The sequence below is a fragment of the Phyllobates terribilis genome, unplaced genomic scaffold (genome assembly GCF_046119375.1).
Source record: "Phyllobates terribilis strain yellow unplaced genomic scaffold, ASM4611937v1 Scaffold_1__5_contigs__length_1240528914, whole genome shotgun sequence".
In the NCBI taxonomy this organism is placed as follows: domain Eukaryota; kingdom Metazoa; phylum Chordata; class Amphibia; order Anura; family Dendrobatidae; genus Phyllobates; species Phyllobates terribilis.
The window spans coordinates 1,198,153,494-1,198,180,369 of NW_027362761.1; the positions used below are offsets into that span (position 1 = coordinate 1,198,153,494).

At 47.5% G+C, this 26,876-nt stretch overlaps 1 protein-coding gene across 2 annotated transcripts in view; it reads right to left on the reverse strand.

The window, feature by feature from the left end:
• The window catches only part of ATRN (attractin), a 110,921-nt gene extending 108,688 nt beyond the window's left edge, over nucleotides 1-2,233 (reverse strand). Inside the window, exon 1 of one of the 2 annotated variants that reach the window (XM_073649289.1) lies at nucleotides 1,820-2,233. In XM_073649289.1, coding sequence (XP_073505390.1) covers nucleotides 1,820-1,998 — 179 coding nt within the window. In that variant the 5' untranslated portion in view covers nucleotides 1,999-2,233. The remainder of the gene's footprint in view (nucleotides 1-1,819) is intronic. The other variant, XM_073649285.1, reaches the window with a different exon arrangement.
• Between the last annotated feature and the right edge of the window lie 24,643 nt (nucleotides 2,234-26,876).

The window sequence follows — 26,876 nt, forward strand, 5'->3', positions numbered from 1 at the left end:
TGCACAGTACACACACACTATATATGACACTATACACAGTACACACACACACTATATATGACACTATACACAGTACACACACACACTATATATGACACTATACACAGTACACACACTATATATGACACACTATACATGACACACTATGCACAGTACACACACACTATATATGACACTATACACAGTACACACACACACTATATATGACACTATACACAGTACACACACTATATATGACACACTATACATGACACACTATACACAGTACACACACACACACTATATATGACACACTATACACAGTACATACACACACTATATGACACACTATACACAGTACACACACTATATGACACACTATACACAGTACACACACACTATATGACACACTATACACAGTACACACACACACTATATATATATATATATAACACACTATACACAGTACACACACACACTATATATATATGACACACTATACACAGTACACACACACTATATATATATGACACACTATACACAGTACACTATATATATATATATATATATATATATGACACACTATACACAGTACACACACTATATATATGACACACTATACACAGTACACACACACACACACTATATATGACACACTATACACAGTACACACACACACACTATATGACACACTATACACAGTACACACACACACACTATATGACACACTATACACAGTACACACACTATATGACACACTATACACAGTACACACACTATATGACACACTATACGACACTATACACAGTACACACACTATATGACACACTATACACAGTACACACACTATATGACACACTATACACAGTACACACACACACTATATATATATATATAACACTATACACAGTACACACACACACACTATATATATATATAACACACTATACACAGTACACACACACACACTATATATATATGACACACTATACACAGTACACACACACTATATATATATGACACACTATACACAGTACACATATATATATATATATGACACACTATACACAGTACACATATATATATATATATATGACACACTATACACAGTACACACACACTATATATATATATGACACTATACACAGTACACACACACACTATATATATATGACACACTATACACAGTACACACACACACTATATATATATGACACACTATACACAGTACACACACACTATATATGACACACTATACACAGTACACACACACTATATATGACACACTATACACAGTACACACACACTATATATGACACACTCTCCACAGTACACACACACACTATATATGACACACTCTCCACAGTACACACACACACACTATATGACACACTCTCCACAGTACACACACACACACTATATATGACACACACTCCACAGTACACACACACACACACACACTATATATGACACACACTCCACAGTACACACACACACACTATGTATGACACACTATACAAGTACACACACACACACACACACACTATATATGACACACTATACACAGTACACACACACTATATATGACACACTATACACAGTACACACACACACTATATATGACACACTATACACAGTACACACACACACACTATATATGACACACTATACACAGTACACACACACACTATATATGACACACTATACACAGTACACACACACACACACACTATATATGACACACTATACACAGTACACACACACACACACTATATACAGTACACACACCCTATAGGTGCCGGGCAGTGTCGGTGTGCCTGTGTGCCGCCCCCGCTCTCACCTGAACCTCCCCCCGCAGTGCTGGCACTGCTCTCCGGTCCAGCCGGGCTCACACTGGCACTGGCCGCTGCCGGGCTGGCAGACGCCGTTCACACAGGGCTTGTCGCACTCCTTGGCCTCCAGCACCGGGCACACGGACAGCTGGAGCAGGACGAGCAGCAGCAGCGCCGCAGTCCGCATGTCTCTCCCGGGGCCGGCGCGCTCACTCCGGGACTCTCTCCGCCGCTCACTCCGATGTCGTCACCGGGCTGCCAGGCCTGACCCGGGGGCGGGGCTCACCGCGGTCACGTGTGCGCTGCGCTCCATGCTAGAAGCGACCACTCAGGCGGGAGGACGGGGGAGCGTCAGTGTCTCCTCAGCGCACCTCCTCTGTGGGCTGCGCTGCGCCGTCTCCATGGAGACCCCGGGAGCTTCCTCCGCTCTCAGGTCATATACATAGGACAACATGTGTACATGACAGGACCTGACCCCACCCAGAGGCGCTGCCCTCCTCCCAGGGGAAGCTACAGGAGCACAGGGCACAGCTGTGGGAGGACAGACCGTGCAATAATCATCTGTGGAAGGACAGACCGTGCAATAATCATCTGTGGAAGGACAGACCGTGCAATAATCATCTGTGGGAGGACAGACCGTGCAATAATCATCTGTGGGAGGACAGACCGTGCAATAATCATCTGTGCGACGATAGACCGTGCAATAATCATCTGTGGGAGGATAGACCATGCAATAATCATCTATGGGAGGATAGACCGTGCAATAATCATCTGTGGGAGGATAGACCATGCAATAATCATCTATGGGAGGATAGACCATGCAATAATCATCTATGGGAGGACAGACCGTGCAATAATCATCTGTGGGAGGATAGACCGTGCAATAATCATCTGTGGGAGGACAGACCATGCAGTAATCATCTGGGAGGAGAGACCGTGCAATAATCATCTGTGGGAGGATAGACCGTGCAATAATCATCTGTGGGAGGACAGACCGTGCAATAATCATCTGTGGGAGGAGAGACCGTGCAATAATCATCTATGGGAGGATAGACCGTGCAATAATCATCTATGGGAGGATAGACCGTGCAATAATCATCCGTGGGAGGATAGACCATGCAATAATCATATATGGGAGGATAGACTGTATAATAATCATCTGTGGGAGGATAGACAGTATAATAATCATCTGTGGGAGGAGAGACCGTACAATAATCATCTGTGGGAGGATAGACCGTGCAATAATCATCTATGGGAGGATAGACCGTGCAATAATCATCTGTGGAGGATAGACCGTGCGTGCAGTTATCATCCATGGGAGGATAGACCGTGCAATTATCATCTATGGGAGGATAGACTGTGCAATAATCATCTGTGGGAGGATAGACTGTGCAATAATCATCTGTGGGAGGATAGACTGTGCAATAATCATCTGTGGGAGGATAGACTGTGCAATAATCATCTGTGGGAGGACAGACTGTGCAATAATCATCTGTGGGAGGACAGACTGTGCAATAATCATCTGTGGGAGGACAGACTGTGCAATAATCATCTGTGGGAGGACAGACCGTGCAATAATCATCTATGGGAGGTGTGATGAACCTGTAGCCGCCATCTTGGTAATGATAAATCATATCCAGGGATGGCCACACTTCAGCAGCCCCCACCCTTGGGACCTTCTGTTAAAACGTCAACTAGATAGTTTCCCCCCATCCAGGCTCCTGTAAGATAAGAAGCCTACTTAACACTTGAATGCTAGGAGCTTCAAAGACTTCGAGAGGAAACACAGCCAGCAGGGGGGGGTGCTTCGTCTATCTGTACCTGACCATTTGTCCCATAGGACTAGTTTCTTTGTCTGTCACAAGCATGGAGGCATAAGATATAGAAACATGAAAAGTACACGCATGTTGCATGGGATGGGCCAATAAAAAAATATCACGGCGTCCCGGAGCCATTGCGCACACAAGCCTCCGCGGTAGACGTTTGTACGTGCTCTGGAAGCCAAGACATAGCGCTGAGCCATTCCTGAGGACCGTATGGTATCATAATTGATATCAAAAGGTCGGTTACGGCGGCCCGAATCCATGGGAACCCCTGGGGGTATCATGAGACCATCCCAGAAGAAGTTATTGGGTTCCATAGAATTTGGGCTTCTGATCGAAGTTAGACCTGAGGGTGGAGACTGAGCCAGCTGACCTCACCAGCAGTGGGCGGGACGGGGCAGGTAAGATAGCAGGACAGACAAGAGATAAGTCAGTCTTGACCCAAGAGTGGTGTGCTGAACATCTGAGCACCAGCTGAGGCCCCCAAGGGGAGGAGCAGTTTGACCATGCGGTGGTAGGCCTCAGCCTGTAACAAAGAACCGTGCCTGCGACCGCAGAATCCTCTCCCTGCGTCACAAGAAAATCAAGAAACCGGTAACTGATATGCTGTGGTGATTCTGTGTGTTGTATTCCATTGTTGTATAGTTTAGCCTGACCTTATACCTGTGTATATTTAGTTGTATATCGTGTATCTAGTGTATTATTATGATCAATTACCTCAAGTAATTGTGGGCCTGCCTTTTATTCTGCATAACGAACGCACGTCCGTGTGAGCTCGGCTCAAGCCAAAACGCTACCCAGGGTTGGTTCCTGACCCGATATAGGCCCATTCACGGACTGGGCGTATATCTAAAATAGGGACTGGTGGCAGCATACCAACTGGGGATTGGGGAAGGCTGGTAGTGACGGTCGGAGGTTCAGATATATATATTCCTGGCGCGGCCAAGGAAGATATATATACCGCCCTCACTACAGAGGGCCCCGATACCCAGTAGGTTACAGGACAGTCTCCCTGGCGACCGCTTATCCTAGGTGCAGTTCCTTGACTGACCTGAGGCTAAGAGGGCGCTAGCGAGTTGTGCTGTGTAGTGACATTGAAGGGATAACACACTACCGTGTTCCCTGCGCTGGTTGCAGCTACCTGGCACTACTTTCTCTAGGTGCAGTACCTTGACTGACCTGAGAGGTAAGGGGGCGCCAGAGAGCTGCACCCACCGGCCGGCTTTCATCACATTGGTGGCAGAGCGGTGGGATTGCAGAATAATAGTGTTGTGGGACCCCTACTCCCAGGCACTAAAGACTGCCAGTGGTAACTTCCACTGCTGGAGTCTTAAGGTCAGCCCAACGTTAGACGGTCAGGCTAAAAGTATAACAAGGTGTGTGCAAACTCAGGGTTGCAGCGGTGTCGGTTACCAAGATGGCAGACGGCACCAGGAGCAAGACCCTGCAAGAGGCTAATGCTACGGTCCGTGTGGCAGGAGGGGAGGACATTGTTACTCATGGCGAGGAGGAGTCCAGCCCGGGCACCTCAGGGAGCCAGTCCCCAGTATACGGTCCCGCAGTGGGCTGCCCACCACCTACCCAGCCCAGCCTGTCCAGATCACAAGCCCTTTTACAAGCGGCTATGGCAAGTCTCCAGTCTCATGGCGATGCCGTCTACAAAACCCTCCTGGCAGCATCAGAGAAGGCAGCGGAGGAGGAGCGTGCAGAGCGGGCTGCGGAGCGTGAAGCTGCAGAGCGCCGGGAGGCTGCGGAGCGTGAAGCTGCAGAGCGCCGGGAGGCTGCGGAGCGTGCAGAGCGAGCTGCGGAGCGCCAGCACCAACTGGACCTGGCCCAGCGGGGGCTTCCGCTAGAGCAACCAACCCATCAGGAGACCAAGTCGTCCAAAGTCCGAGCTGAGGACTTCCCTCTACTGGAGAAGGATGGGGACCTGGACTCCTTTCTGGTGGCATTTGAACGGACCTGTCTTCAGCACCATCTGGCCCGGGATCAGTGGGCCAGATACCTGACCCCCCGTTTGAGGGGTAAGTCCCTGGATGCCTTGGGGGACTTACCTGCCGGGGAGGTACAGAACTACGACTGCATCAAGCGGGCCCTGATCCGGCAGTACAACCTCACTCCCGAGTCGTACCGCCAGAAGTTCCGGAGCCTGCTGCGTGGCCCCAAGGACACCTGGACCGATCATATGCGGGCGCTGTTGAGAGCCGCAGAGCACTGGACCTCGGGTCTAGCGCTTACTACCCGCCAGGAGGTCCAGGAACTGTTCGTCACGGAGCAGTTCTTGTGGAACTGCCCAGAGGACCTCCGACAGTTCCTCCGTGACCGAAAACCAACAGGGGCTTCTGCTACAGCCGCCCTGGCAGACGAGTATGCCAATAACAGGGCGCCTGAGCTGAAGAAGTCTGCCAGCAGCACCTGGAGAGGGGGTAAGCCCAGTCATGCCCCTGTTTCCCCGGCCCCTAGAACACAAGGGGTGTATCCCCCTGTTGCCCTCTCCAGGCAAGGACCAGACGTAAGACGTTGTCATCTATGCAACAAACCAGGACACTTTAGGGCTGAGTGTCCCCAGCGCCAAAAGACCCCATCCCAGTCCCAGAGAGCGCCCAATGTTTTGTGTGTGGGAGGGGGTGGTGGTAGGTCCCTGGACAACATCCAACCCGTCACCATAGGCCGTTCTGCGGTCATGGGACTGCGGGACACGGGCGCTGAACGAACACTGGTACGGCCTGAGGTGGTGTCCCCCCAGGACTTGGTACCAGGAAAGACTCTTTCCGTCTCCGGGGTTGGAGGCGTGGAGCCGGCACTTCCCGTTGCCATGGTGTATTTGGACTGGGGTGCCGGGAGGGGGATGCGGGAGGTGGGAGTAACGCCAAATATTCCCGCAAATGTTTTATTAGGGACCGACTTGGGGCGTCTAGTATCGCAGTATGTACCCTCTGAACCCCCAAGTTCGGCCCCCCAAGAGTGTATTGATTTGTCTGCTGCTAATGCCAACCATGTTGTATGTAGTGTGTGTCCTGCTGAGGAGGAGGGAGTGAAACCTGAGGGTAACACCTGCACAGACACAACACAAACAGGGTTAGTGAAAGCAGGTGGGGAGTGTGGGGATGCCCGCAGAGGTGCTCAGCCGGCGTGCCGTGACCTCTTGTCCTCCGGTGAGGGAGGGGGCGGGCAGGATTCTGTAGAGGGAAGCTCAGGGATGGAGAGGGGGGCAGCTACCGGCAGTGTAGGGCTCCCAGGGGTATCCAGGCTGCTGAGTATAGGCCCACTGCAGGGGGAGGAACAGGCCATGGGAGGTGGGGGTGTCCCAAGAGAGGAGCCGCCAGGTAAGACCCCAGGGCAGGAGTTCCCCACATCCGAGATGTCCAAAGGCCTAGGAAGCCTGCCTGATCGGGCGGCTTGGTCAGAAACAGAGGGGAAGCAGGCACTACCCACGGTCACAGCGGTCATAGCCGCTGTCACCAGGAGTGGGAGCGCCGGAGCCCAAGGAGCCTTGCAGAGGTCCGACGGCTTCCCCACTTCTGACCAAGTGTCTGCCGGGTCAGACAGCGGCCAGGTGACATGCCCGGAGGGGCTGACGGAGGATGTGGCAGTTTCGTCGATTCTGGCCACATCAAGTCAGGAATTTCAGGCTGCGTTGGAAGCAGACGACAGCCTGAAAGCTCTCAAGGAACAGGCGGCACAGCCTCCCATGGAGTCAGACTGCGAGCGTGTGGTCTGGGACCAGGGACGGCTGTACCGGGTAACGGTCCAGCAGGGTTCACCGGAGGCGTGGCCCAGGGACCGACAGTTAGTGGTACCCTATCCGTTCAGGGCGGAATTGTTGCGGATCGCACACGAGATTCCGATGGCCGGACACCTAGGGATCGCTAAAACCAAGGCCAGGATAGCTCAGCATTTCTACTGGCCTGGGATGGGAGCCGCGGTGGGTGCCTACTGCCGTTCGTGTGACACCTGTCAGAGGGTGGGGAAGGCGGGGCCGCGCCCCAAAGCCCCACTGGTAACTCTGCCAATCATCGAAGAGCCTTTCTCGAGGGTCGCTGTGGATCTTATTGGACCTCTGTCCACTCCCAGCCACTCCGGGAAATGCTTCATACTCACGGTAGTGGACTATGCCACCCGGTACCCGGAAGCGGTAGCTTTGTCGTCCATTCGGGCCGACAAGGTGGCTACCGCCTTACTGGAGATCTTCTCCAGAGTGGGTTTCCCCCAAGAAATGCTCACCGACCGAGGGACCCAGTTCATGTCGCGGCTGATGGAGTCCCTCTGTAAGCAAATGCAGGTGCAACATCTGGTGGCCAGCCCGTATCACCCACAGACTAATGGCCTGTGTGAGCGGTTCAATGGCACCTTAAAGCAGATGCTTAAGATGTTGGTCGACTCCCACGGGAGAGACTGGGAGCGTTACCTCCCACACCTCCTATTTGCTTACCGGGAGGTTCCGCAGGCCTCAACGGGGTTCTCCCCCTTTGAGCTCCTGTACGGGCGACGGGTACGGGGCCCCCTGGCTCTGGTGAAGGAAGCATGGGAAGGGGATTTGGCCACCCCCGAGGTGTCGGTCATCGAGTATGTCGTGCGCCACCGGGACAGGATGATGGCCTTGGCAAAGCTGGTGCAGGACAATATGGCCCAGGCCCAGGCCGACCAGAAGCGGTGGTACGACCAGAATGCTTGTGAGAGGACCTACCAGGTGGGTCAAAAGGTGTGGGTACTGGTCCCCGTACCACAGAACAAGCTTCAGGCAGCCTGGGAAGGTCCCTACTTCGTGCACCAGAAACTCAATGCCGTCACCTATCTGGTCACCCTGGATCACGCCCGTGGAAGGAGGAAGGCCTTCCACGTGAACATGATGAAGGCTCATCATGAGCGGAAAGCGACTGCCCACCCAGTGTGCAACCTTCCCGAGGAAGGAGAGGTAGAAACCCTCCTGGATCTGCTCACCCAAGCCAAGGCGGGTGGGTCCATCGAGGATGTGGGGGTTGGCCACCAGCTCACGGAGGACCAACGGTCCCAGCTGGGGACCACCCTGCACCCCTTCCGGGGGCTGTTCAGCAGCCTGCCCGGAAGGACTGAGATGGCTGTCCACGACGTGGACACTGGCGATCACCCGCCGATCCGGCGTTCAGCATATCGGGTCTCTTTCGAGGTGCAGGGAAACATGCGCCAAGAGATAGACGAGATGCTGAAGCTGGGGGTGATCCAGGCATCCAGCAGCGCGTGGGCCTCGCCTGTAGTCCTCGTTCCAAAGAAGGACCGAACTACACGGTTCTGCGTGGACTACCGGGGGCTCAACGCTGTAACGGCCACCGATGCGTTCCCCATACCACGCATCGATGACCTGCTCGATCGGATGGCCGGGGCTAAGTACCTGACCATCATGGATCTGAGCCGGGGGTACTGGCAGATTCCTCTGACCCCCGCGGCAAGGGAACGCTCTGCCTTTATCACCCCTTTTGGACTGTACGAGTCCACAGTGATGCCATTCGGCATGAAGAATGCCCCTGCCACTTTTCAGCGGATGGTCAATACGCTGCTTGAGGGACTTGAAGGGTACGCGGCTGCGTACTTGGACGATATTGCAGTCTTCAGTCCCACTTGGGAGGATCACCTAGAGCACCTGCGGCAGGTGCTCGGTCGGATCCACCGGGCAGGCTTGACCATCAAGCCGGAAAAGTGCCAGCTGGGCATGAGTGAGGTCCTCTACCTGGGTCACCGGGTAGGCGGGGGGGTTCTGAAGCCAGAACCTGGGAAAGTGGATGCCATCGCATCCTGGCCCACTCCTAGGACCAAAAAGCAGGTGATGTCCTTCTTGGGGACCGCCGGGTACTATAGGAGGTTCGTCCCACACTATAGCACCCTGGCCAAGCCCCTGACGGACCTCACCAAGAAGAAGCTGCCCGTCGCAGTCAACTGGACAGTCGCCTGCGAGACAGCTTTCGGGGCACTCAAAGCCGCCCTAAGTAGCTCCCCTGTACTGCAAGCTGCCGACTTCGACCGGCCGTTTGTGGTACAGACCGACGCCAGTGACTTTGGCCTCGGTGCTGTGCTAAGTCAGGTCAACACGACAGGCCAGGAACATCCTGTCTTGTACCTGAGCAGGAAGCTACTGCCCCGGGAGGTGGCTTACTCCACGGTGGAAAAAGAATGCCTGGCAATTGTATGGGCCCTGCAGCGTCTGCAGCCCTACTTGTACGGGAGCCATTTCACCGTGGAGACGGACCACAACCCCCTCAGCTGGTTACACACGGTCTCTGGGTCGAATGGCAGGTTGCTACGCTGGAGCCTCGCTCTCCAGCAGTACCACTTCTCCATTCGCCACAGAAGAGGCCGTGACCACGGTAACGCTGACGGGTTATCCCGGCAAGGGGAGGGTGCAGAAGGACGCACGGGGGAACACAGGAATGTGCTACCCCCTCGCGCCCTCGTATAGGGGGAGGTGTGATGAACCTGTAGCCGCCATCTTGGTAATGATAAATCATATCCAGGGATGGCCACACTTCAGCAGCCCCCACCCTTGGGACCTTCTGTTAAAACGTCAACTAGATAGTTTCCCCCCATCCAGGCTCCTGTAAGATAAGAAGCCTACTTAACACTTGAATGCTAGGAGCTTCAAAGACTTCGAGAGGAAACACAGCCAGCAGGGGGGGGTGCTTCGTCTATCTGTACCTGACCATTTGTCCCATAGGACTAGTTTCTTTGTCTGTCACAAGCATGGAGGCATAAGATATAGAAACATGAAAAGTACACGCATGTTGCATGGGATGGGCCAATAAAAAAATATCACGGCGTCCCGGAGCCATTGCGCACACAAGCCTCCGCGGTAGACGTTTGTACGTGCTCTGGAAGCCAAGATATAGCGCTGAGCCATTCCTGAGGACCGTATGGTATCATAATTGATATCAAAAGGTCGGTTACGGCGGCCCGAATCCATGGGAACCCCTGGGGGTATCATGAGACCATCCCAGAAGAAGTTATTGGGTTCCATAGAATTTGGGCTTCTGATCGAAGTTAGACCTGAGGGTGGAGACTGAGCCAGCTGACCTCACCAGCAGTGGGCGGGACGGGGCAGGTAAGATAGCAGGACAGACAAGAGATAAGTCAGTCTTGACCCAAGAGTGGTGTGCTGAACATCTGAGCACCAGCTGAGGCCCCCAAGGGGAGGAGCAGTTTGACCATGCGGTGGTAGGCCTCAGCCTGTAACAAAGAACCGTGCCTGCGACCGCAGAATCCTCTCCCTGCGTCACAAGAAAATCAAGAAACCGGTAACTGATATGCTGTGGTGATTCTGTGTGTTGTATTCCATTGTTGTATAGTTTAGCCTGACCTTATACCTGTGTATATTTAGTTGTATATCGTGTATCTAGTGTATTATTATGATCAATTACCTCAAGTAATTGTGGGCCTGCCTTTTATTCTGCATAACGAACGCACGTCCGTGTGAGCTCGGCTCAAGCCAAAACGCTACCCAGGGTTGGTTCCTGACCCGATATAGGCCCATTCACGGACTGGGCGTATATCTAAAATAGGGACTGGTGGCAGCATACCAACTGGGGATTGGGGAAGGCTGGTAGTGACGGTCGGAGGTTCAGATATATATATTCCTGGCGCGGCCAAGGAAGATATATATACCGCCCTCACTACAGAGGGCCCCGATACCCAGTAGGTTACAGGACAGTCTCCCTGGCGACCGCTTATCCTAGGTGCAGTTCCTTGACTGACCTGAGGCTAAGAGGGCGCTAGCGAGTTGTGCTGTGTAGTGACGTTGAAGGGATAACACACTACCGTGTTCCCTGCGCTGGTTGCAGCTACCTGGCACTACTTTCTCTAGGTGCAGTACCTTGACTGACCTGAGAGGTAAGGGGGCGCCAGAGAGCTGCACCCACCGGCCGGCTTTCATCACAGGAGGATAGACCGTGCAATAATCATCTATGGGAGGATAGACCGTGCAATAATCATCTGTGGGAGGATAGACCGTGCAATAATCATCTGTGGGAGGATAGACCGTGCAATAATCATCTGTGGGAGGATAGACCGTGCAATAATCATCTGTGGGAGGACAGACCGTGCAGTAATCATCTGGGAGGAGAGACCGTGCAATAATCATCTGTGGGAGGATAGACCGTGCAATAATCATCTGTGGGAGGACAGACCGTGCAATAATCATCTGTGGGAGGAGAGACCGTGCAATAATCATCTATGGGAGGATAGACCGTGCAATAATCATCTGTGGGAGGATAGACCATGCAATAATCATATATGGGAGGATAGACCGTGCAATAATCATCTGTGGGAGGACAGACCGTGCAATAATCATCTATGGGAGGATAGACCGTGCAATAATCATCTGTGGGAGGATAGACCGTGCAATTATCATCTGTGGGAGGATAGACTGTATAATAATCATCTGTGGGAGGATAGACAGTATAATAATCATCTGTGGGAGGAGAGACCGTACAAAAATCATCTGTGGGAGGATAGACCGTGCAATAATCATCTATGGGAGGATAGACCGTGCAATAATCATCTGTGGAGGATAGACCGTGCGTGCAATTATCATCCATGGGAGGATAGACCGTGCAATTATCATCTATGGGAGGATAGACTGTGCAATAATCATCTGTGGGAGGATAGACTGTGCAATAATCATCTGTGGGAGGATAGACCGTGCAATAATCATCTATGGGAGGATAGACCGTGCAATAATCATCTGTGGGAGGACAGACCGTACAATTATCATCTGTGGGAGGATAGACTGTATAATAATCATCTGTGGGAGGATAGACAGTATAATAATCATCTGTGGGAGGAGAGACCGTACAATAATCATCTGTGGGAGGATAGACCGTGCAATAATCATCTATGGGAGGATAGACCGTGCAATAATCATATGTGGAGGATAGACCGTGCAATTATCATCCATGGGAGGATAGACTGTGCAATAATCATCTATGGGAGGATAGACTGTGCAATAATCATCTGTGGAAGGATAGACTGTATAATAATCATATATGGGAGGATAGACCGTGCAATAATCATCTGTGGGAGGACAGACCGTACAATAATCATCTGTGGGAGGATAGAATGTGCAATAATCATCTGTGGGAGGATAGACCGTGCAATAATCATCTATGGGAGGATAGACCGTGCAATAATCATCTATGGGAGGATAGACCGTGCAATAATCATCTATGGGAGGATAGACCGTGCAATAATCATCTGTGGGAGGACAGACCGTACAATAATCATCTGTGGGAGGATAGACCGTGCAATTATCATCTGTGGGAGGATAGACCGTGCAATAATCATCTATGGGAGGATAGACAGTGCAATAATCATCTGTGGGAGGATAGACCGTGCAATAATCATCTGTGGAGGATAGACCGTGCAATTATCATCTATGGGAGGATAGGCCGTGCAATAATCAACTGTGGGAGGACAGACCGTACAATAATCATCTGTGGGAGGATAGACTGTATAATAATCATCTGTGGGAGGAGAGACCGTACAATAATCATCTGTGGGAGGATAGACCGTGCAATAATCATCTATGGGAGGATAGACCGTGCAATAATCATCTGTGGAGGATAGACCATGCAATTATCATCTATGGGAGGATAGACCGTGCAATTATCATCTATGGGAGGATAGACTGTGCAATAATCATCTGTGGAAGGATAGACTGTATAATAATCATATATGGGAGGATAGACCGTGCAATAATCATCTGTGGAGGATAGACTGTTTAATAATCATCTATGGGAGGATAGACCGTGCAATAATCATCTGTGGGAGGATAGACCGTGCAATAATCATCTGTGGAGGATAGACCGTGCAATAATCATCTGTGGGAGGATAGACCATGCAATAATCATCTGTGGGAGGATAGACCGTGCAATAATCAACTATGGGAGGATAGACCGTGCAATAATCATCTGTGGAGGATAGACCGTGCAATAATCATCTGTGGAGGATAGACTGTTTAATAATCATCTAAGGGAGGATAGACTGTGCAATAATCATCTGTGGGAGGATAGACCGTGCAATAATCATCTGTGGAGGATAGACCGTGCAATAATCATCTGTGGGAGGATAGACCGTGCAATAATCATCTGTATCATCTGTGGGAGGATAGACCGTGCAATAATCATCTGTGGGAGGATAGACCGTGCAATAATCATCTATGGGAGGATAGACCGTGCAATAATCATCTGTGGGAGGATAGACCGTGCAATAATCATCTGTGGGAGGATAGACCATGCAATAATCATCTGTGGGAGGATAGACTGTTTAATAATCATCTATGGGAAGATAGACCGTGCAATAATCATCTATGGGAGGATAGACCGTGCAACAATCATCTGTGGAGGATAGACCGTGCAATAATCATCTATAGGAGGATAGACCGTTTAATAATCATCTATGGGAGAATAGACCGTGCAATAATCATCTATGGGAGGATAGACCGTGCAATAATCATCTATGGGAGGATAGACCGTGCAATAATCATCTGTGGGAGGATAGACCGTGCAATAATCATCTATGGGAGGATAGACTGTTTAATAATCATCTATGGGAGAATAGACCGTGCAATAATCATCTATGGGAGGATAGACCGTGCAATAATCATCTGTGGGAGGATAGACCGTGCAATAATCATCTATGGGAGGATAGACCGTACAATAATCATCTGTGGAGGATAGACCGTGCAATAATCATCTGTGGGAGGATAGGCCGTGCAATAATCATCTGTGGGAGGATAGACCGTGCAATAATCATCTGTGGGAGGATAGACCGTGCAATAATCATCTATGGGAGGATAGACCATGCAATAATCATCTGTGGGAGGACAGACCGTACAATAATCATCTGTGGGAGGATAGACCGTGCAATTATCATCTGTGGGAGGATAGACCGTGCAATAATCATCTATGGGAGGATAGACAGTGCAATAATCATCTGTGGGAGGATAGACCGTGCAATAATCATCTGTGGAGGATAGACCGTGCAATTATCATCTATGGGAGGATAGGCCGTGCAATAATCAACTGTGGGAGGACAGACCGTACAATAATCATCTGTGGGAGGATAGACTGTATAATAATCATATATGGGAGGATAGACCGTGCAATAATCATCTGTGGAGGATAGACTGTTTAATAATCATCTATGGGAGGATAGACCGTGCAATAATCATCTGTGGGAGGACAGACCGTACAATAATCATCTGTGGGAGGATAGACCGTGCAATTATCATCTGTGGGAGGAGAGACCGTACAATAATCATCTGTGGGAGGATAGACCGTGCAATTATCATCTATGGGAGGATAGACTGTGCAATAATCATCTGTGGAAGGATAGACTGTATAATAATCATATATGGGAGGATAGACCGTGCAATAATCATCTGTGGAGGATAGACTGTTTAATAATCATCTATGGGAGGATAGACCGTGCAATAATCATCTGTGGGAGGATAGACCGTGCAATAATCATCTGTGGAGGATAGACCGTGCAATAATCATCTGTGGGAGGATAGACCATGCAATAATCATCTGTGGGAGGATAGACCGTGCAATAATCAACTATGGGAGGATAGACCGTGCAATAATCATCTGTGGAGGATAGACCGTGCAATAATCATCTGTGGAGGATAGACTGTTTAATAATCATCTAAGGGAGGATAGACTGTGCAATAATCATCTGTGGGAGGATAGACCGTGCAATAATCATCTGTGGAGGATAGACCGTGCAATAATCATCTGTGGGAGGATAGACCGTGTAATAATCATCTGTATCATCTGTGGGAGGATAGACCGTGCAATAATCATCTGTGGGAGGATAGACCGTGCAATAATCATCTATGGGAGGATAGACCGTGCAATAATCATCTGTGGGAGGATAGACCATGCAATAATCATCTGTGGGAGGATAGACCATGCAATAATCATCTATGGGAGGATAGACTGTTTAATAATCATCTATGGGAGGATAGACCGTGCAATAATCATCTATGGGAGGATAGACCGTGCAACAATCATCTGTGGAGGATAGACCGTGCAATAATCATCTATAGGAGGATAGACCGTTTAATAATCATCTATGGGAGAATAGACCGTGCAATTATCATCTATGGGAGGATAGACCGTGCAATAATCATCTATGGGACAATAGACCGTGCAATAATCATCTGTGGGAGGATAGACCGTGCAATAATCATCTGTAGGTTGATAGACCGTGCAATAATCATCTATGAGAGGATAGACTGTATAATAATTATCTATAGGAGGATAGATGGTGCAATAATCATCTATGGGAGGATACTCTGTATAATAATCATCTATGAGAGGATAGACCATGCAATAATCATCTATGGGAGGATAGACTGTATAATAATGATCTATGGGAGGATAGAGTGTATAATAATCATCTATGAGAGGATAGACTGTATAATATCATCTATGGAAGGATAGACTGTATAATAATTATCTATGGGAGGATAGACTGTATAGTAATAATCTATAGGAGGATAGACGGTGCAATAATCATCTGTGCAAGGATAGCCTGTATAATAATCATCTGTGCGAGGATAGCCTGTATAATAATCATCTATGGGAGGATAGACCATGCAATAATCATCTATGGGAGGATAGACTGTTTAATAATCATAATAGATTTGAGAAACACAGAGTTTTTTTATAGGCATAAGACATTCAAATTTTATTACAACATATAAAATTACACATAAAATACAATATAAGGTGACAATATATGTTTCAGTACATATATTATCTTGCTGTATGAATCTTTTGGGACTATGGGGACTTCTTTTACCGGCTCTGTTCTCCAGTGAATATCTTTCTTGGCCACCATCTATATATTGTCACCTTATATTGTATTTTATGTGTAATTTTATATGTTGTAATAAAATTTGAATGTCTTATGCCTATAAAAAAACTCTGTGTTTCTCAAATCTATTATATATAACATGAGTTGGCTCGATTTGGTGCTCAGGGTTAGTCTTTCTTTCCCTCAGATACGCCAATCTAGCTATAAAAGGGTTAAATTGTTGATGTTTAATAATCATCTATTGGAGGATAGAGTGTATAATAATCTGTGGGAGGATAGGCTGTATAATAATCATCTATGGGAGGATAGACTGTATAATAATCATTTATGGGAGGATAGACTGTATAATAATCATCTATGGGAGGATAGACTGTATAATAATCATCTATGGGAGGATAGACTGTATAGTAATAATCTATGGGAGGATGGACTATAATAATCATTTGTGGGAGGATAGACTATAATAATCATCTATGGGAGGATAGACTGCATAATAATCATCTATGGGAGGATAGACTATAATAATCATCTTGGGAGGATAGACTATAATAATCATCTATGGGAGGATAGAGTGTATAATAATCATCTATGAGAGGATAGACTATATAATAATCTCCTGTGGGAGGATAGACTGTATAATAATCATCCATGGGTGGATAGACTGTATAATAATCATCGGTAGGAGGATATAGATATACTGTAATAATCATCTGTGGGAAGATAGAATGTATAATAATCATATATAGGACGATAGACCTTGCAATAATCAGCTATGGAGGGATAGACTATATAATAATCATCTATCTGAGGATAGACTGTATAATAAACATTTATGGAAGGATAGACTGTATAATAATCATCTATGGGAGGATAGAGTGTATAATAATCATCTATGGGAGGATAGACTGTATAATAATCATCTATGGGAGGATGGACTGTATAATAATCATTTATGGAAGGATAGAGTATATAATAATCATCAATGGTAGGATAGACTGTATAATAACCATCTATAGGAGGATAGACTGTATAATAATCATTTATGGGAAGATAGACCGTGCAATAATCATCTATGGGGTGATAGAGTGTATAATAATAATCTATCAGGAGGATAGACTGTATATAATTCATATATAAAAAGGATAGACTGTAATAATAATCAATGAGGAGGATACACTGTATAATACTCATCAATGAGGATGACAGGCGGTATAATAATCATCTATGGGAGGATAGACTGTATACCAGGGCTGTGGAGTCGGAGTCGTGGAGTCGGAGTCGGTATAAAATGGACCGACTCCGACTCCTAAAATATATAATAAATTGGGTACAGTAGATCAATGCTGTTTGTGGGGAATATTTTTTCATAGGAATTTGGGAAAGTTATGAAATGTCCTATAAATGGCTGTTCTATTCCCGATCTAAGGCTACATTCACACACAGCGTTTTTGCTGCGTTTTTTGAGGATACGTTTTTTAGCTGCAAATGCAGATCAGCTTTTTAAAAAAACGCATCACCTGAAAGGTTTTTGAGCTCATAGATAATGTTTTCAATAGCAAAAGCAGATTAGAAAAACGCCAAACAAACTGACATGCTCATTCTTTGTGACGATCCGTTTTTGAGCCCAAAAACGGATCCTCACAAAACGATGTGTCTGAATGTCATATCTTGAAACCCATTGACTTTGCTGGGATGCCCAGAGTCACTGCATTTTACTGCAAAAGACGGATCCGCAAAAACGCTGTGTGTGAATCATGGCCGTAGCCAGCGAGGGGCAGGGGGGGCAGCTGCCCCCCGTAAAAGCAGGGGCACGCACCTATCAAAACTCACTTGTATGCTGCAGTGCTCCCGTCCTGCACTGGCTCCAGACTGCAGGGGGCAATCTCCCCTCCTCTGTCCTGTCTTCTGCCGTCTTCACCAGAGAGAGGAGGGGGAGGGGTGCCTGCCCTGCACAGGATCCGATTCCTGGGCCCCGAGCTGGAGAAAGTGAAAGTACTACTGCTCATCTCTGTCACAGGAAGGTAACTAATGCTAATATTGTAGGTGATTATTATGTGCTCTCTGTACAATGTGGGTGAACTATATGTGCAATGTACTATTTGCTGTCTGTAGCTGTCTATCTATCTATCTATCCATTCATCTATCCCTCCAGCTATCCATCATTATTCAAAAAGACCTAAATAAACTGGAGCAGTGGGCAGTAACTAACAGAATGGTTTTTAACAGGGAAAAATGCAAAGTACTACATCTGGGCAATAAAAATGAAAAAAGCATATACAAAATGGGAGGAATAGAGCTAAGCAACAGTACATGTGAAAAAGACTTAGGTATACTAATAGATCATAGACTGAACATGAGTCAACAGTGTGATGCAGCAGCAAAAAAGGCAAATACAATTCTGGGATGTATTAACAGAAGCATACAGTCTAGATCACGTGAAGTCATTATCGGACTTTACTCCTCTTTGGTCAGACCTCATCTGGAATACTGTGTACAGTTTTGGGCACCACATTTTAAAAAAGACATCGACAAACTGGAGCAAGTTCAGGGAAGAGCGACCAGAATGGTGACCGGTCTGCAAACCATGTCCTATGAGGAACGGTTGCAGGATTTGGGAATGTTTAGCTTGCAAAAAAGAAGACTGAGAGGAGACTTAATAGCTGTCTACAAATATCTCAAGGGGTGTCACATTGTAGAAGGATCATCTTTATTCTCATTTGCACAAGGAAAGACTAAAAGCAATGGGATGAAACTGAATGGGAGGAGACACAGATTAGATATTAGAAAAAACTTTTTGACAGTGAGGGTGATCAATGAGTGGAACCGGCGGCCATGAGAAGTGGTGAGTTCCCCTTCAATGGACGTCTTCACACAGAGGCCGGACAGACATCTGTCTGAGATGATTTAGTGAATCCTGTTTTGAGCAGGGGGTTGGACAAGATGACCCAGGAGGTCCCTTCCAACTCTACCATTCTATGATTCTATATTCTATCTAAATATCTTGATTATTGTATCATAAAAATTATTAAATGTCTGATGTTCACATTGTACTACAATAAATTTTTCACTTAAATATAAGCAATATATGTGGGAGTCGGAGTCGTGGAGTCGGAGTCGGTGTAAGGGAAATTGAGTCGGCGTCGCAGGTTTGGCTTACCGACTCCACAGACCTGCTGTATACTGATCATCTATAAGAGGATGGACTGTATAATAATCATCTATGGGAGGATAGACTGTATAATAATCATCTATAAGGAGGATATACTGTATAATAACCATCTATGAGGGGATAGACTGTATACTAATCATCTATAAGATGATGGACTGTATAATAATCATCTATGGGAGGATAGACTGTATACTAATCATCTATAAGAGGATGGACTGTATATTTATCATCTATGGGAGGATAGACAGTATAATAATTATCTATGGAAGGATAGACTTTATAATAATCACCAATGAGAAGGATAGTCTATAATAATTATCATTGAGGAGGAAAGCCTGTATAATAATCATATATGGGAGGATAGTCTATAATAATTATCATTGAGGAGGATAGACTGTATAATAATCATCTATAAGGAGGATAAACTGTATAATAACCATCTATGAGGGGATAGACTGTATACTAATCATCTATAAGAGGATGGACTGTATAATAATCATCTATGGGAAGATAGACTGTATACTAATCATCTATAAGAGGATGGACTGTATAATAATCATCTATGGGAGGATAGACTGTATAATAATCATCTGTGGGAGGATCGACTGTATATCATCTATGGGAGGATAGACTGTATAATAATTATCTATGGAAGGATAGACTTTATAATAATCACCAATGAGAAGGATAGTCTATAATAATTATCATTGAGGAGGAAAGCCTGTATAATAATCATCTATGGGAGGATAGACTGTGTAATAATCATCTTTCGGAAGATAAACTGTGTAATAATCATCAGTGATAAGGATAGACTGTGATAATCATCAATGGGAAGATAGACCGTGTAATCATCTATGGGAGGATAAACAGTGTAATAATCAGCTATAGGAGGATATATTGTATAGTAATTAGTTATGGCAGGATAGACTTTATAATAATTACCAATGAGAAGGATAGTTGATAATAATTATCGATGAAGAGGATAGACTGTATAATAATCATCTATGAGAGGATAGACTGTATAATAATCATCTATGAGAGGATAGACTGTGTGATACTCATCTATGGTTGGATAGACTGTAATAATCAGCTTTGGGAGGTGTGACAAAGTCACTGGCAAAGTACTAGAGGGTAGATATATAGCACTGAGGTTGTTAGCTTCAGTAATATAAAAATAGGAAAAATCATCCAGCACACTAAGTGCTGAGAGGAGTTAATCAGCCATGTTTAGTGCTAAGATGGTTGAACAGCTGTAGAGTGGGAGGACTCCAGAGGATAAATACCCAGCTTTCTAGAGCGGTGTGTGTGTGTGTGTGGGCCTGGAGGAGAAAGCTCTGGAGCTGTGTTTTCATGTTAAAGGGATTGTCCGGTCAAAAAAAAAAAAAGTGATAAGTCTGCAGTCACTCTGTGGACTGTAGACTTATGAATCCCCTGAGCGCACACACCGTGCACTGTGGGGATTCATCGGTTTCAGACCTGGGGTCTGAGGTATGAGTTATACATACCCCCGGCCAGTGGGCATAGTCTCACTTTCCATACACTTGTATTAAGTAAGGCCGCTCAAGTAAGCTGCTGATGCAACAGCTCCAGCAGAAACAGCACCAGCAGTAGCTCCAACAGCAACAGAGCCGACAACAGCAGCAGCAGATTGAGTTACTCACAGAGGTCATTTGTAGCACAGCGGCAGCTCCGACCCCAATATCAGCTGATGATTTCTCTGTCCGGAAGGAGGTGAGGAGAGCCTTACAGAAGATGGCCCCAAGGTATCGAAAGGTATCAGGGGGTTGAAGGGTCCATGGGGAGGCAATCCATTCCATACTGGGGGGTGGAGATTAAAAAGGGAGTAGGGCGTCCAATGTCCAAGGGGGTGGCAGAGATCATGCCAAGGCCCTCATCGTGGGATGTAATTTGCTGGAGATGTCAGGGTCCAGGTCATATAGCAGCCCATTGTCCCCTGACCACCGAGCAAATGGACTGTAGCATGGGACACTGGTGTTCCTTCTACGCTTATCCAGCTTGCAGCATGGACTGTCCACCCGGCAAGGGGCCCTAAACTTGTCCTGTAACAGTGAATGGCCTGCAAATGACTGGACTAATAGACTCCGGTAGTTTGGTGACCCTCGTGAGTGACACATTCCCTCTCCAATTGATCCCTGGGAAGAAGGTTGTCATCCGCTGCATTCACGGGGATGCTAAAGACTATCCGGTGGCCAAAGTAGTCATTGAGACTGCCCGAGGTACTGAGTCCCATGAGGTCGGCTTCGTCCCCGATTTGTTGCACCCAATCATCATAGGCCGGGACTTTGTGTTGTTTTGGGACGTGTGGGGGAGGGGCGGAGACCTGGATTACTCGAGTAAGAAATGGGTTGGCCCTAAAAAAATCTCACCAACTCCAGAGTCTGATGGGCTTCCCTTCTATATAATGGGAAAAGATTAGTGATGAGCGAGCACTAAAATGCTCGGGTGTTCGATGCTCGGGTCGAGCACCCGAGTATTCCAATGTGCTCGACCCGAGCAACGAGCCCAATGTAAGTCTATGGGAAACTCGAGCATTTTTTAGGCGGCTACCCCAGGCGGTCTGCAGAGGGCCTAAAAATTGCCCAAATCGATGGGAACAGTGCTCAAATGACATGGGAGCAGCATGGGGAAGACCCCTGGAAGCATCTCTGACTCCCAGATCACTGCTGTCAACAACGTTGTCAGAGTATTACGCCACTTTTACGGACTCACAATGAAACATTCAAAAACGAAACCACAATGGATTTTCCTGGGAAATATGTTAAGGAACATCCTTTCCAGGGTAATGACTTGTATATAAGGCAAAATAAATAACCAAAAACAAAAATACTCCTCCACACCTTGGGCTATGTTCACACGTAGCGTTTTTGATGCGTTATTGCACTTTTGCACTGCTTTCAACCAAGACAAATGCATTCACTGGGAAATGTCATTTTAACATTTTACAACCTTATCTGGCCATGTGGTGTGTGACACATCATCAGACACATGCATACAGTGCTGAAAAGACATGAGAACAGCATGGGGAAGACCTCTGGAAGCATCTCTGACTCCCAGGTCACTGCCTAAAAGTGTGCCCATCATAAGTGATCCTTGGCGCATGCGAAGATGCCTCCCGCCATGCACCTGTCATTGCAGACTTGCAACAATCACCGTCCACGTCCTTGTCCCAGTGCAGCGTTCAGTTGTCCCTACCCCATTCTTTGGAATGCAAGCGCAAGTATGCAGCCAGCCACCCACCCACCCACAGGCTGCAATACTATACTGCCAAATTTTTGACAGCTGCTTGCACTTGAAATTGTGGAGGCGGAAGCTGTCCACAATCTTATTGCGGCGGCGACCGGGTATCCACTATTTGTCCCGGTGTCGTCTCTGCCTTCCACAAGCACGGGTCCCACAACATTATGCGTGCCCTCCCCAGAGCACTTACTGGGAAGGACCGCCTAACCACAAACACGTGGACAGGTGAATGTGGCCAGGGACAGTACGGAGCCAGTCCACAGCTTTTTTTGCTGAGTTGTATTTCACCACAGCCATATTCTTTAGCTTGGTGAAAGGACTTGGTAAACCATATCTACCCAGCTCTCATTTTTCCCAGGAAGTCCTCTAAAGCTGCTTTCATTTGAAATGTGGCCTTTTAGGCTCGTGGAGGCGGAAGCTTTTCATAACCTCATGCCAGCGGCGGCCGGGTGTCCATACTCGGTCCCCAGCTGCCACTATATTTACCGGTATCGTCTCCGCCTTCCACAAGCACGGGTCCCACAACATTACCCGTGCCCTCCCCAGTGCACTTACTGGGAAGGACCGCCTAACCACAAACACGTGGACAGGAGAATGTGGCCAGGGACGGTACGGAGCCAGTCCACAACTTTTTTTGCTGAGAGTTGTATTTCACCACAGCCATATTCTTTAGCTCGGTGAAAGGACTGGCATAGAGGGAAACCATATCTACTCTGGGTGTAATTTCTCCCTGGAAGTCCTCTAAAGCAGCTTGTTGCAGAAGCAATGGCAGCCCGTCCAACATCAACTCGCACTTCTCGGTGGTGCTTTGACACACACACATCTTTCTTTGCTCATTTAATTTCATGACTACAGAGTTGGGCAATGGCCTGATCTGCAATGCGGTTTGAGAAATAACATGCATAAGCACGTCCGATCCACATAAAAAAAAATCAGCCATAGAGTGTCCGGAAACCTTCCCCCACACTTTTCTTAGCCAGGGCTGCTTCTCGGCAGGGTTGGACGGACCCACCAGAAAACCGGAGACTCCTCCGGTGGGCCGTGGCTTCTCCTTCAGGAGAGTTCATAGTGCCGAAGTGAGGCCATGATGATCATAGAGGCCACCATCTGCTTCGTTTTCTGTTACTTGGAATGCAAGTGCAAGTATGCAGCCAGCCACCCACCCACAGGCCGCAACACTAAACTGCCAGATTTCTGGGCAGCTGCTTGCACTTGAAATGTGGCCTTTTAGGCTCGTGGAGGCGGAAGCTTTTCACAACCTCATGCCTCGTGTCCATACTCGGTCCCCAGCCGTCACTATTTCTCTCGGTGTTGTCTCCGCCTTCCACAAGCGCGGGTCCCTGAACATTACTGCTGGTACTTTTCTGTGGGAATTTGCTTGCCTCCTACCAGCCTGGAATATTTCCAGTAAACTATGGTACGACGCCATGGTATTAGCACTGCCCCCAGTAACAGTAGCGAAACCATCCCCAATTTCCTTCTCAGGAATTTTATTTGGTAGACTGAGTGGCTGCCCAAATACATTATTTTCTCACAAAGGAGCTGAAGATAGAGTGGCAGTAGGTGCACGTTTCTCCAACCTGTTAGATATTAGAGGGTGAACGGCAGCACATTGGATCAGTGGTTAGCACTGAAGCCTTGCAGCGCTGGGATCCTGGGTTCAAATCCCAGCAAGGACAACATCTGCAAGGACTTTGTATGTTTGAAAAACATACAAAAAAATTAATGTCTGCTCACCACCTCCTTGAGCGCACGGATCCTGCTGTGCGGCAAGTTTTCAGAACTTAGAAAGGAATAAGTCCAGCGCTATTAGTCCATAGACTAATAGCGCTGGACTTATTCCTTTCTAAAGACTTTGTATGTTCTCCCCATGTTTGCGTGGGTTTCCACCTCAGTAAAAAAGCAGCCATAGAGTGTCCGGGAATCTTCCCACACACTTTTCTTAGCCAGGACTGCTTCTCGGCAGGGTTGGACGGTCCCTCCAGAGCCCTGGCTTCTACATCAGGAGAGTTCATGATAGCTCTAACTTTGCAGCTACTATGGGGCTCTTGAGCAGGGGAGAAAGGTTATCCCTCAGAATCAAATCCTCTGGTGGGCACAATGTTTTTCAATCTGAAGCAGCTTCTCAGTGGGAGTTGTATTTCACCACAGCCATATTCTTTAGCTTGGTGAAAGGACTGGCATAGAGGGAAACCGTATCTACTCCGGCTGCCATTTCTGTTATGTTCTGCTACCAGAGCTAAGGAAAGAGAGGAAATCTGTCCCTACGATAGAACTCAGCTGAATCCCTACGATGTAACAGGGAACCTGATCCTGCGATCAGACCTGCTAAAGTCCTAAGCTAGTCTGTACGGAGACCTATAGATGAGGGGAAGGAATCCCTACAAGTACTAAGGACTGGGAGGAAAATGGGACACCTCCTAACAGAAATAGTAGCAGACAGACAAACAAACAAAATATATAGAACACTGAGGTCCGTAGACCAAGCAAACTAACAGAGTTAGACACAGAGCACAGGCAAGCTAGAAAGTAGTTATACAATGAAGTCCAGCAAAGCCAGAAGGGCGGAGCAGGATTAAATAGGCCAACGAGGTCATGTGACCAGCAAAGGAAAAAACCTAAGAGCAAGGTTCTAACAGTACCCCCCCTTCTAAGAGGATCCTCCGGATCCCCTAGGACCAGGCTTATCAGGAAATCTCCTGTGAAACGCTCTGATAAGTCTGGACGCGGAAACATCATCTGACCTCACCCAAGAGTTATCCTCGGGTCCGAAACCTTTCCAGGCCACAAGATACTGCAAACTACCTCTATACCGTCTAGAGTCAAGGATGCGAGAAATTTCATATTCCCCGTCCTCCACCACCGGAGGAACAGAGGCAGAGGCGTCACCATCCGACACAACAGCTTTTTTTAACAGAGAGACATGAAAGACCGGATTAATTCTCCAGGAGGTAGGAACCTCCAACCTAACAGCAGATTGGTTGACAACCTGAAGCACCTTAAAGGGCCCTACAAACTTGGGACCCAATTTCTTAGAAGGAATCCTCAACCGCAGATTCCTAGAGGACAACCAAACCATGTCACCAACAGCGAACAAAACCTCCTGTCGTTTCCTATCAAAGTAGTCTTTAGATTTTCTGTTGGCCTCCTGAAGATTACCACACACATCCGTCCAAACTCTCTCCAAATCACCGGAAAAATTCTCCTCCTCAGGCACGGCAGATCCCAACTTGGAGAACGACCCAAACGACGGATGTCTCCCAGAACAACAAAAAAAAGGCGAACAACCAGCAGAAGAAGATGTATGATTGTTCAGAGCAAATTCAGCAAGTGGCAGAAACTCAGACCACCCCTCTTGATTGTCTGCCACAAAACAACGCAAGAACTGCTCAACATCCTGGTTTTTCCTTTCTGTCTGGCCATTAGATTCAGGATGATATCCGGACGAGAACGACAGATGAACTCCCAACCTGTCACAAAAGGCACGCCAAAAACGAGCCACGAACTGAGGACCCCTATCAGAAACAATGTCAGTAGGAACACCATGAAGTCTGACAATTTCCTTGACAAAGGCCTTAGCGAGAGTTTTAGCGCAGGGCAGTTTGACGAAGGGAACCAAGTGACACATCTTGCTAAAACGGTCCACGACCACCCAGATGACAGTAAAACCCTCAGAGGGGGGAAGGTCAGTTATAAAGTCCATAGCCAAATGTGTCCAAGGAGCACTGGGAACCTCCAAAGGACAAAGCAACCCCGCAGCAGGAGTATGTGAGGACTTAGATCTAGCACATATAGTACATTGACGCACCCACTTAATGACTTCCTTCTGCCATCCAGGCCACCAAAAACTGCGACCCACCAGTCTCTTGGTCTCAGAGATTCCGGGATGACCTGCCAACCGAGATTCGTGACACTCAACAAACAAATCTCTCCTAAAGGTCCCAGGCACAAACAACCTCCCATGAGGAG